This window comes from Eumetopias jubatus, unplaced genomic scaffold (assembly GCF_037043125.1).
Source record: "Eumetopias jubatus isolate StellerSeaLion01/CBP00866 unplaced genomic scaffold, mEumJub1_p1.0 scaffold_13, whole genome shotgun sequence".
NCBI lineage: Eukaryota > Metazoa > Chordata > Mammalia > Carnivora > Otariidae > Eumetopias > Eumetopias jubatus.
Genome location: NW_028274819.1, coordinates 460,489 through 472,753, shown reverse-complemented (window position 1 = coordinate 472,753; position 12,265 = coordinate 460,489). Strand labels below are relative to the sequence as shown.

Genomic DNA, 12,265 nt, shown 5'->3' with positions numbered 1-12,265 from the left:
GCTGTGGGCCTGTGTCTGGGGCTCCAGAGGCTGTCAGGGGCTTGGGCCACCAGGCCTGTGGGGAGCAGACGTGGGTGCCCTGATAGAGTACGGTCAGTGACACCTGCCTTGCACACACTGGGGGCCGCCCTGTGGCTGGTGGCAGGGGCCAGTGGCCACGCACAGAGCCTGCACTGACCCCACGGGGGTTGGCCACAAGAGGGCTGGTCAGGGGTAGGACTTGGGGTTTACCACCAATAGGTGGCCGGTCTTGGTGTCTGGGGGAAGATAGAGGGGTGCAGCGTCAAGCTACAAGCATGTGGCCACGGAACTAGGGAGATGGGACAGGACCCTCTCTGGGGAAGAGACCAGTCGGCACCATGAGAGGTGGGGTCCCCAGCAGGTGGGGTGACCGGCAGTGGGGCTCAGCCCCAGACATGGCAGCCGGTCAGGGTGATGGACGAGGGAGGCGTCCACCATGTGGGGGTGAAGCAGGAGGGGCTGAGGATGGAGGTTTGGGAGTCCTGGGGAGGGCAGAGGCCCTGGAGGCACGCAGGCTGGCAGCAGTGGGTTCTCAGAGTAGAGGGGCCTGCGTGGCTGCCAGCCTTCTAGAAAGGAGGGATGCCCGCGGCTGGAGAGAAGGTGACTCAGCCAGAAGCATCCGGCAGACCAGGGCCATCCCAGCAGGAGGGGTGTGGGAGCCCGGCTTGTTGCAGGAGGCTGGTGCCCGTGTGGAGGATGGGCCCAGAAGAGCTGGATGCCCCAGGAAGGGTGTGGTGGGCACAGGGGAGGGTGGGATTGTAGCATAGGCTCCACAAAGCGGAAACCGCCTCTGACAGGGCAGCCCCTGAAGTTCGCAAAGGAGGAGAGGCTCAGGGAGTCGTGCCTGACGTGAGCCTGGTCCAGACTTCTCCAGCAGCCCTCCCTAAACTGGGACTTCTCAGGGCAGGGTATTAACGAGAGAAGCGCCTCCCCGACCCCCATGGCCCTCGTCAGGAGTGTCTGCTCTGAGCACCAGCGGGCCTGGAGAAGGCAGGCCTTCTGCCTCATGGAGTGGGTTTGCTAGTGGGCCTCCTGGGGACCTCCCCCCAGCTCATTTCCTGCTGCCCCATGCCTGCCGGAGTCCTGCCCCCAGCTGGCCTTTCCTTCACACCTGGTCCTGGCCCCTCCAGGACCCTGGCTGGGGTCCCCTCTCCCAGTTGAGCAGGGAAGGTTTCTGGCACCAAATGCTCTGCGGAAACCACCGGGCACTGCAGGGACCAAGACATGGGACTAAGGGGTGCGCCCCCCCCCCACTAGACTGCCTCACTGCCGCCCACACCCTGCCTCCCCTCCTGAGCCACTGAGTCCGGCAATGGCAGGCCTAGGTGTCTGGGTTCTTAAGCGAATGTCCCACCTGGAGATGGGTGAGCCTTTGAAATGGGAAGCATTTTCCCAGAACCCACGTACCCACTGTTCTTGTGCTTCCCCAGGGCTGAGGCCTGGAGGGTACGAGACGTGTACCCACAAGCCACCTGTGGCCCATCTTCTTTCTACTGGGGCCTGGCATCTTCCGGCCCACTCCGGGGGGTTGTCCCCATCAGGGAGTATGGCTGTCCTGGCCCAGCAAAACATCTGCCCCCAGATGTGTCCCTGAGCACCCCATTGTGTCTGATGCTCCTCATTGAGGCCATTGTCTGCTGGCACTGCTTATCTTCAGGTCTTGTGGGTGCCCGTGTCTCTGCGGGGCCTGGGCCTGGCATCCTGCCTGCTCCCCCCAAAGGCAGCTGGAGAGGCTCTGCTCTGGGCTTGAGTGGGGCTGCCCTGACACAGAGTATCTCAGGGTCACCTGGGTCCCATGGAATGGATGACCGTCTCTGAGGTCCCTGCAGTGGGACACACTTGCCCAGGGTTTCCGGGGTGCAGGCTAAGAAGAGGGGTCCTGTCTCTACTCACGATGTGGAGAGTCCCCCTGGGGATCTGGCAGTCTTAGGGGCTGCTGCAGGCAGAGCAGACAGGCTAGCAGACAGACCACCTGGGGGAATGAGGCCATCCCGGAGCTAGGCTGCTCTCGCCCTCGGATGCATGGTGGGGAGGGCTGGGACACAGAGAGAAATGAGCCTTTGCTTGACCGCCAACATTGGGCTCGATCTGCTGGCCTTCTCAGCCCATCCCTGCTCTTGGAATGTGGCCCTGACTTAGCCGCAGGCTGTGCCCTGTAACCGAGTGACCAGTTACTTTCCAGGGAAAGTGACCTGCAGCCCTCCCAGAGCGGAGGGAGGGAGGGGCATGGTCTGGGTGCCCCCACAGCCAGCTTGCTGGGTCCTCAGGTGGACTCGGGTGCCAGCTGGGGACGGGGCTGGCTGGGCTGTGCGAGACGCGTAGTGGTGGACATGTGTATCTTGTTGCAGGACGGACCAGCTGGGCATGTTCACACACAAGGAGTTTGAGCAGCTGGCCCCCGTGCTGGACGGCTTCAGCCTCATGACCTACGACTACCCCACAGCACAGCAGTGAGTGTGGGCGCCAAGGGCCTAGCGGGTTCCACGACCTGGCACAGAGATGCTTGCCTCCTCTGGGGCCCGGACACCGGACAGGCAGAGGGGCAAGGCCTGGTTTGCCACCAGCATGCTTGGGGCCACACTGCTGTCAGCACTTGGTTCCAGGGACATGGGGGGCCTGGCCCACAATTGCCCCTGCATTGGGCAGCCTTCACATTTCCGGGGCGGTTGACGGAGGGCAGAGGACAGCCCTCGTGGGAACACCGTCCTGGGGTGTCCATCCCTGCCAGCATAGTGGCCGCTGACACTGGGCCTGCCGTGTTGCCAACGAGAAGGTGCCCCTGTGGGCGGGGTCGCAGCACCACTCACTGCTGCCTCTGTCCACCGCAGAGGCCTGGGTCCAGCTAGAAGGCACGTGGGAGGCCTGTGTCTGCTGCCCTCCCTTCCCCCCGCCACAGCCTGAGGTGCCCAGAGTGCGTGGCCTGAGGCCTCTGCCTACTGCTGAAACCCACTCCTCCCTCCCCCCCGCAGGCCTGGCCCCAATGCACCATTGTCCTGGGTTCGAGCCTGCGTCCAGGTCCTGGACCCCAAGTCCAAGTGGCGCAGCAAGATCCTCCTGGGCCTCAACCTCTACGGCATGGACTATGCAGCCTCCAGGGATGCGCGTGAGCCCGTCATTGGGGCCAGGTGAGCCCAGGGCTCCCCACCATGCAGCGCGGCCCCCCGTGCTGTCCTGCATCCCAGGCCCTCGTTGCCAGGGGTCTGCGAGTCTCCTGGAGGTGGTGGCTGAGAGCTGGGGAGGGGCTGGGCAGGGCTGAGCCTCTCAGGTCGGGGGGCGGGACACCCCTTGAAGTTCCGCCCCGTCCACAGGCGCGCAGACCGCCTTCCCAGCACGAGTGGCACGGAAGCCTCGTTTGGCGTTGATTTTTTGAAAGATATTTTTGCTGAGTGTGTGATCCTGGGTTTTCCTGTGTCCATCTTTCTGCTGTGACCTGTCCGTCGGGACAGTGCCCAGCGCAGTGTTGGCTCAGGCATCCCTTCATGTGGTTTTCTGTATGTGTTTTGCACTTGGTTTTCATTGAGCTTTTGGGACCCGTGTGTTTATACTTTTCATGAAATTTGGAACAATTTTGGCCAGTTTCTTTAAACGTCTTTTCTGCCCCTTTCTTTCTCTTTTCCTTCAGGCCCTCAGACACATGTGTCGGGTCGGTGGACTTGTCCCCGCCCCCTGATACTCGTGTCATTTTCTCTCTCGCTCGGTTTTCATTGGCTTCTTTGCCCGTGCCTCGCGTGCTGTCCCCGCCCCACCTTCCCTGCTCACGTGTTGGGCTCTCGTCCAGAAGTTTGTGTCGGGTGTCCTCCGCGTCGCCTGCTCTTCGCACGTGGGGGCTCGGCTGCGACAGCTGCGCCCTGAGTCAGGCCCGTCCTGGGTCTGGTCAGCCGGCGGCTCTCCTCCGGTGCTTCTGTCTGGCTGCAGCTCTGCAGAGCTGTGTGTGTCCTTTGTTCTCATCAGGAGCTGCTGGCCTTCCCTGGACAGCAGCTCGCACCCCGGGACTGAGCAGGGGGGGATGTGACCCCCTTCCTAGGCTTGACTGTCCTCTCGTGGAGGGAGGAGACATCTGGTTGGACGCCAGATGTTGTGAATTTTGCCTTATTGGGCGCTGGGTGTTTTGGCAATCCTGAATCTTCTCAACCTTCGGTTGGGGTGTCTGGAAACCGTGTGAGCCAGCCGCTCTTCTAGAGACCTGTCCTGTCGGTGGAGATTGGGTTCAGATGCTGTGACCTGGGTGCGCGCCTGTTGCAGCCTGCCGTCCTTGCAGGGGTGGTGTCTGCGGGTGACCCGCAGGCCTGCCTCTGCCAGGGACACTGTGTCAGCCTAGGCAGGGGGGTGGGTGTTGAGTGCCTGCTGCCGCCAGGCCTGTCCGTACCTGTCATCCGTGGTGAGCCCCTCCAGCTGTGCCATGGTGGGGGGACAGAAGCTGCTTGGTTGGCCCTTGGCTGGACTCGAGGGTTCTGAGGGGCTGCTACCAGCCACCTACCCAGAGGGGTGGGGGGCTTCCTTGTTTCCTCCAGGCCCCTCCTGCTCCGAGGGCTGGGCCACCAGGACAAGGGAGAATGCCCATGAGGGGCCACGACCACCTCTCACGTCGGCTGTCCTTGGGTTGGGCCCCTCCGTGGGTGGGACATCAGGATCTGCCGTGCTCTGAGGTGGGGATGGGCAGGTGGTGGCCCCTCCAGGACCACATCCCATGTCTGCACAGCCGATGCTGGGGTCTGCTGCAGGCACCCCTCGCCTGGCCCCTGGCACTGGGCACACTCTGTGTCTCTGAACCAGGGCCTGCCCCTCTCTGCTGGGAAGTGGCGTGGACGTGGCATAGACAGCAGGAGCTGGGGCAGGGAGGCCAAGGAGTGGCTCCCCAGCTCCTGGGGGGTTGAGATGGTGCCTGGTCGGTTGCTGGGGCGCTGCCCCGTCTCCCTGCAGCAGACTGGGGTTCTCGGCACCTGGCCGCCCCATCCCCGAGAGCTCCCCCTTCCTGTTTCCCTGTCCTTCTGGCCAGGGCTGTTCTGTGCTCCTCGCACGCTGCCCCTTCCCCACCGCAGCCCCTCTCTGACGGGATTGCTGAGAAAGTTCTGGAAGTATTGTTGGTGCCCCTGTTCTGCCCCTGTCCCTGACCAGGTGCCCGGCTCAAGGAAACAGTGGGCAGAGCCGCGTCCAGAGCTTGGGCTCCCAGCACCAGCCCCAGGCCTTTAGGGAGCCTTGCCATGTGTCTGCTGACCAGTCAGCTGGGAGTAGGAGCATACTTGTGTAAGGTCAGAGGGCCCCAGTGCCCCCTACCCACCTGCCTGTACTCCAGCCTCAGGCTCTGCTGGCCTGGACCTGTGGGGGCCAGGAGATGTTAGCCCTGTGGTGCTCAGGCAGCCTGCACTCCTTACAGACACCGCAGATGCTCACCGTCCGCCGGTCCCAGAGACTGGAAGCCCAGGATGCAGGCGTGGACAGAGCGGGGTCCCCTGAGACCTCTCTCCTCGTGTGTGGACAGCCCTGCTCTCCCTGGGTCCTCATGGGGTCGTCCCTCCATGCGGGTCTGTGTCCTGATTCCGTCTTCCTGTATGGACCCCGGTCACACGGGATCAGGGCCCATGCCAGTGACCCCGTGTTACCTCCAGCCCCTCTGTGAAGGCCCCATCTCCAGATGCGGCCACACCCTGGGGTGCTGGGGGCCAGGACTCCAGCATAGGAATCTGGGGGACACAGTTCATCTCTGCCACCACTTCAAGGGTGGAGAGTTACTGTTCATACGCTCCATGTGGGCCCACAGCAGCACGTGGAGTGCGTTCTCAGGCTTGTTAGCCCCAGCCTGGCAGTGCACCCCGCACGCGACCAGCCCAGGTCACACGATGGAAGGCACCACACGGCCTTCACTGGCCGCCAGCATCTGGCCCCTGACTGTTGGAGGCGGGGAGACACAGCCGCGATTATGATGGTGTGTGTGGGTATGCGTGCCCCCGCATGCCACCTGTCCTCAGACGCGGGGGCTTCTGGCTGTCCCCCCACCCTGCTCCCCACCTTCTTCTGAGGTGTCCCCCCCGCCAGGCTGCTGGCCTCCGCCTCCCCGCCAGCCGCGCCCTGCTGATAGCTGCGGGCGGGAGGCCGAGGAGGGGGGCAGCACGGCTGCGGCCTGCCTGAGGGCAGGGGTTGGTTGGAGAGTGGTCTGTGGGCCCAGGGGGTATGGCTGTGTGTCAGGGAGGAGCGCTTGCCACCCTGCCCGGTCCTCTGCCTGACCCTGGCGGGAGCAGGTGACAGCTCAGCGGGGCCTCCCGTGGGTCAGGGCGGTCACAGTGCTGCGGCTCACGCACCTCAAGGGCATGTGGAGGCCCGCCTGGTGGGTGTGTCCTGCAGAGGGGCCGAGGGCCTTGGGCAGGGGTGGCAGGGCTGCGGCGGGCAGGCAGGGTCAGTACTACAGCCTAGAGGCACCAGGTGCTGACCGGCCTGAGGATTTTGAGGCAGGCGAGGGGTCCCATCTGCTTCTGGGGAGGGCTGTGGTGTAGGGCTGCCCCAGAGTCGCCCCCACCCCAGGCCTCCTCCCGCCTCGCTGTAGAATGGGGCCAGGCCAGAGACTCTGGTCCTGATGGTGGCCCCCGGCATGCTCCTCGTCCCCCCGCGTCCCCCCACGTTCCCCCACATTCCCCCACGTTCCCCGGGCGATCGCGGGCTGTGGGACCAAAGGGACTGACGGCACAGACTCCGCCGTCTTGCTTTGTGTGCCTGGGCCGTGGGATCGGGTGGGTGAGGGTGCCCTTGGCCCCCAGGGATGCTTGAGGAAAGGAGCAGGTGCCCGCCTCCTGCCTGGCTTTCCCCTCCCTTGGCGGTCCCCCTCCGGATCCTGGTAGGCTGGGGGCCACACCCTCCTCGGTGGGCAGAAGAGGCCATGCTCCTGGCCGTGGTGTGTGGGTGCCCACTGTCCAGGGCTGGGGCACCTGGGGGGCTGGCTTCGGAGCCCTGTGAGGAGCCCCAGGAAGGGCTTCTGACTGGCCCAGTGGCAGGCTGCCGTTCCAACGAGGGACCCTTGAGCCTCAAGCCCCAGACGAGTTGTGGAGGGGCAGACACGCGGCCCTCGGTGTGGTCACTCCCCACAGGCCCCCACGTAGAGTCGGATTCACATTTAGGGGACCTTTGCCAAAGTAGGGTCTCAAGCAGAGCACGGTTCCCGGCACAGCACCTTCCCTGGCGTTCGCATCACAGTGAGCTAGCCCCGTGGAGGGGCCCACAGGGCTGATGGGGATCAGGAGGGACGTCTCCTCCCTCCACGAGAGGGCAGTCGAGCCTAGGAAGGGGGTCGCATCCCCCCCCACGGTCCTGGGGTGCGAGCTGCTGTCTTTCCTGATGAGAACAAAGGACACACACAGAGTGGGGTGATGGGCGCTGGGCTGTGTGCCAGCATGACCCCCCAGTGTGGCCTGAGCATCCTCCCCCACCTGGCATGAGCCCTCCCACACCAGAGTGCCTCCCCACCCCTGTAACACCAACTGGGAGGCACCCCTCAGGCCCTGAGAGGTCTCACTCCACCTCCGGCCTGATTCTTCCAGGCAGACCTCCTGGCCTGCAGAGGAGGCCTGACATGTGTGCCCCTCTCAGGGCCACATCTCTTTGATCCGTGAGCCAGACGGAGGAGCTCAGCAAGGCTGTAGATTGATGCCTTTGTTTGGGGGGTGGGCTCCAGTCCAGCACCCTAGAAACACAGTTCACCGGGATGCACACCCTCGCCAGCCCCCCAAGGAACCTGCGGTGGTGGACCCTGTTCCCCATGCAGCTGACGATGGGCTAAGCGTGGGGTGCTGGGGAGCCCCACAGTCACTCAGGCTCGCCAGCTTTCACACCGACAGAAGCCCGAGCAGCCTGTTTCAGGGCCGTCTGCCGTGCCTGTCTTGGCCTCTCCGACGATGAGCCCTGGGCCCTTTGTGGCAGGTGTCCCTGGTCCCCCCTTCCAGGGAGTGTGGGATCAGCCACCTCACCATCTGCTCGGCCCCAGACAGAGCCAGGAGCCCGTGGCGGGGGCAGGAGGCCAGCTCCCTCAGGCCTGGCACGTGGTTTCCCGGCCTCTGCCGGCCAGGCCTGGGTTCTGTGGCTGCCAAGGGGGCCTGGAGGGGGCCGTGCTCTGCAGTGCCTGAGTTTCCCTCCCAACTTACTAGTCTCTGTTGGCCATCCCTGGACAACACATGGACCTGTCATGACTGTGGCCGGGCTCCTCTGTGTGGCCTGGTCAGTCTCCAACTCTGGGGATTCTGGGCAGCTATGAAACCCCCAGGAGGTGGTGTGGGTCTAGGTGCTGATCTGTAGGGCCCCGTGCCTTCAAAGTCCTGCTTCGCTGGCAAGCCAGGATGTTCCCCAGGGCCTGGCCTGGCCCCACAATATCCCCAGCACCAACCCAGGTGGGCACCTGTTCTTCTGAACCTTTGGGGCCTGCAGCCCCCACCCTGCGAGGCCTTTCCTGCCAGCGTCGCTGTGCTGTGCCCCGTCTCACTCCAGCAGGCCCTGGGAGGCCTTCCTGGGCTGCTTCTCGGGGCCGACTTCCTGTCCAGCTCTGCGCCTCGGTCTTCGTCCTTCTTTTGCTGGGTGTGTGCCTTGCTTGGCTTCAGGGCACCCTTGGTCACGGCTCGGCTCTCCGGGTGCCTTCTGCTGTGGTGGTTGTGTCCTGCCCATGAAAGGTAGCCCGGGGGGGGGGGCCCGCTGCCTGCAGGCCAGGGTCCTCATGTCACCCGAGAAGCAACTGGCCCAGCACCTGCTGGACTCAGAGCGGGGGCCTACATCAGAGAGACCCTGCTCTGCCCACCCCCAGCCCGAGAAGACTGTCGCGGGGCCATCGGGGAAGCCGGGTCAGGGGGCCGCTCCGAGGGGGCTATCGGTTGGCAGGGGGTGGGGCACGGTGGCTCTGGCTGCAGCCGGAACAGCAACAAGGAGAGGCCACTGGGCATGTGGTCCCACCCTTTGTGTTTGTCAGGCCCCAGGCCCCCTTGCCAGTGGGAGGTCAGGGGTGTGGGCTGGCAGGGACCCCTCCCGAGGTTGGGGCAGCTCGGCAGCAGTCCAGCATGGGTGGCTTAGACTCGACCCAGCCCCTTGCGTGTCTCTGGTCTCGGGGTGGGGGTCCCGGCGTGGCGTGCAGGGAGACCTCAGGCCCCGCCACGGAAGGTGAGAAGCCACAGGCTAGTTTCCTTTGGAGTAGGGGGGCCCCTGCGCTCCTCCCGCCCTCCTTGGGGTCCTCCCTGCCTGGCTGTGGTGGGTCCTGCACACACGTACCCTGATTGTGTCTGGCCTTCCCGGAACCCTCCAATCTGAGGCCTTGTCACTTTTGGGGGAGGCATCCTTCACACCCCACAAACTCAGCGTGGCCAAGCCTGCCATGCAGGGCGTTCTGTGCATTCAGTTGTGCAGCCAGCACCTCAAATTCCACATTTTCCTCACCCAAAAAGAAACCCTGGACCCTCTTGGCAGCCCCCACCTCCCCGGGTGACCAGTGACCGCTGAGCCACATGCTCTGAGTTTGCTCCTCCTGTGACACTCAGCAGTCCCCATGAGCACCTGCTCTGCCTCCGAATGCACGTGCCCTCACTCCGTCCACGTGGACACTCGTGGGGCAGAGAGGACACAGCAGGAGGCCTGGTCGGGACACCCAGCCTTGGTGCCGTCCCACACTCAGCTGCACAGTCCACAGGTGCCGCCGGGGCCACTGCCCCAGTCTCAGGGGCCATCTGTCAGCGTCTGTCCTTCCCCTACCCCTGAGGGAGGACACGAGCCCTCAGCCCACATGGGCCCAGGGCTGAGGGTCCCAGGCCCCGTGCTATGCTCCCCTGTCCAGGGTGCACACGTGACCCTCCCACAGCCGGGCGTGCTGCGGGCACTGCCTACACCGGGGGGGGGGTGGCCCCCCGAGTCCCGCTGCCCTGCCTGTGACAGCCTCAGGTGCCGTACCCCTCCAGGTGTTCGGGCGGCCTCGGGAATCCTATACCCATGCCCGGCCTCCCGCAGGTACATCCAGATGCTGAAGGACCACAGGCCCCGGATCGTGTGGGACAGCCAGGCAGCAGAGCATTTCTTCGAGTACAAGAAGTGAGTGTCCAGGAGGAAGCCCTAGGTGAGGGGTGTGCCTGCCCAGGCTGGCCAAGGGCCCCCCGGGCCACCAGCTCAAGCACCGCCCCTGAGGGCTGGGCCAGCCCAAGGAGTGGGACCCATGGAGGGCCCTTCCCAACAGGACGGAGACCCTCTGCTGGAAGGGGAGGCGGGGCCGGCACGCCCTTCCATTTGTGGGGGGGGGGCCGGGAGAAGCAGAGGCTGGGAGGAGGCAGAAGGCCTCATCATGTTTTGCAGAAGCCGCGGTGGGAGGCACATGGTCTTCTACCCAACTCTGAAGGTATGTGTGGGCCAGCCTTGATGCTGGGGGTGGGGGCAGCGGGTACAACCCCTCCCCACAAGGACCCTTGTCCTCAGTGAGGCCCTGGTGAGCAGTGTCGGCACTGGGGCTGCCCCAGGGGTGAGAGGTGGGGCTAACGCCTGCCCGTGGGCCCGCAGTCTGTGCAGGTGCGGCTGGAGCTGGCCCGGGAGCTGGGCGTCGGAGTGTCCATGTGGGAGCTGGGCCAGGGCCTGGATTACTTCTACGACCTGCTCTAGGCCTGGCTGCGAGCGGATGTGTGCTTTCCTGAGCGATGGAGTGACCAGTTCACGTGTGAAATACAGACTCTTCTCTGTTTTCCGTTCAGTTTCTGCTGCGGTCCTCGAGGTGGCCAAGGGGTCCTGGGAGCCAGGCCTCCTCACCAGTGATGTGGGGTGGGGCCGTCCTGGCCCGGTTGCCCAGACGACGCAGGCCCCTGCTGCCTGGCGGGGTAGTGGCAGGACCGGGCTCTCTCCCCTCCCCTGTGGACCCTGGGGCTGTGCCGAGGGGCCTCGGCCTCTCACTGCCCATACTGGCCCGGCCTGCCCAGCGAGGGGGTGGGGGCCACTGTGCGAAGCCCGACTCAGAGAAGCTGTTCCTGTCCCGCAGAAGGAACCCTGCGAGCCCGTGGGTGCCAGTGGGCTGGGCGGTCGGGTTCTGCCCACGGGCATAGCCAGGCTCCCGGGATAAAACATCAGGAGAGACTCTGGTGCATCTTAATGAATGAGTAGCCAAAGACAGCTGGCCCCCTCCCCCCAGGCTTTTGGCCAGAAGGGCTGCCGGCCCCCACTCCCAGCCACTGAGCTCCATGGGCCTGCAGGCTGTGAGCAGCAGAGCCCCCTCGGTAAGCACGCCAGTCCAGGGCCTGGTGCTGTCCGCGGAGCCAGCCCCAAATGACTGCTCAGCTCCTGTGTGTGAGCTTGGGGCCCTGCCCAAAGCACTTGAGCTTCCACGCTGCAAGTCCTGGGGTGGAGGCCATGCTCCCTGCTCTCCTGCTGTGGGACATGAAGCGGGAAGGGCTCTGAGGGGCAGGGCCCGCTAGTGCCCTGTTGGAGCGGCCCCACGGAAGAACCCCGCTGTTCTGAGGGGGACAGGCCCTGCCAGCCACCCCCTCTCCCAAAGCCGCAGACTTGCTCTTGGGGGTGGGTGGGCGGGACGGCCTGCTGGCGTGGGTGAGGAGTCTGGGCCTGAATAGAAGGACGGAGAGGGGGTGTGGGGGTGAAGCAGAGCCGTCACAAGAAGTCCGAGTGCGCAGCCACTGCTCAGCACGTGTGTGCACGTGTTTGTGTGTATGCCTCTTGGCTTGTGGGTTGGCACGTGGGGCCACAGCATGGGGTTCCCCCAGCCCCACACCGGCCACCCTGGCAGTGGGCAGGAGCGGAGGATGGAGCTGTAGGCACAGGCCAGCACGCCTCTTGTCCCAGCTTCAGAGGCTGGGGCAGGAAGGGAGCCAGGAGCCCTAGCACCAGGGCTGGGGTGCTGGGCTCTAGTGCGTCTGGAAGTCTGTTTAGGAGTTGGGGTGCTCACAGTATGAGTCGGTGTTAGATGGGGAGCCGAGCAGGTGACAGATGCTGGGTGTGCATGGGAAGGTGGGACCAGCAAAAGGGGGTGGGGGCTGGGAGGGTGGCCAGACGCCCGGGGGCACCCACACTGAGAACAGTGAGCCTGGGAAGCAAGCAGAGGCAACAGGTGGGGGTCTGTACTGAAGGGCAGGGACCCTGGTGGACCAGGGCACAAAAGCCGCTCGAGGGCCATGGTGGAAGTTGAGTCAGGGCTGGACTCTGAGGGGTCACATAGGAGGCTGTGGGCAGAAAGGGTCCCAGGTCTGCAAGCCGTTCCCATGGGTCCAGTGAGAGCTTGCACGTCGGGTACATAGGAGCG

The 12,265-nt window shown here is 64.8% G+C and overlaps 1 protein-coding gene across 2 annotated transcripts in view; it reads left to right on the top strand.

Annotated features, from left to right (window-relative positions):
* Positions 1–10,702, top strand: part of CHID1 (chitinase domain containing 1) — a 30,004-nt gene extending 19,302 nt beyond the window's left edge. Inside the window, exons 9-13 of one of the 2 annotated variants that reach the window (XR_003607658.2) lie at positions 2,370–2,471; positions 2,991–3,146; positions 9,985–10,090; positions 10,324–10,366; positions 10,525–10,567. Coding sequence is in view for 1 of the 2 variants with exons in the window: in XM_028094264.2 (XP_027950065.1) it covers positions 2,370–2,471; positions 2,991–3,146; positions 9,985–10,065; positions 10,324–10,366; positions 10,525–10,623 (481 nt within the window). In the remaining variant the exon portion in view is untranslated. Of the gene's footprint in view, positions 1–2,369; positions 2,472–2,990; positions 3,147–9,984; positions 10,091–10,323; positions 10,367–10,524 lie in introns of both variants that reach the window. The other variant, XM_028094264.2, reaches the window with a different exon arrangement.
* Positions 10,703–12,265: the final 1,563 nt, after the last annotated feature.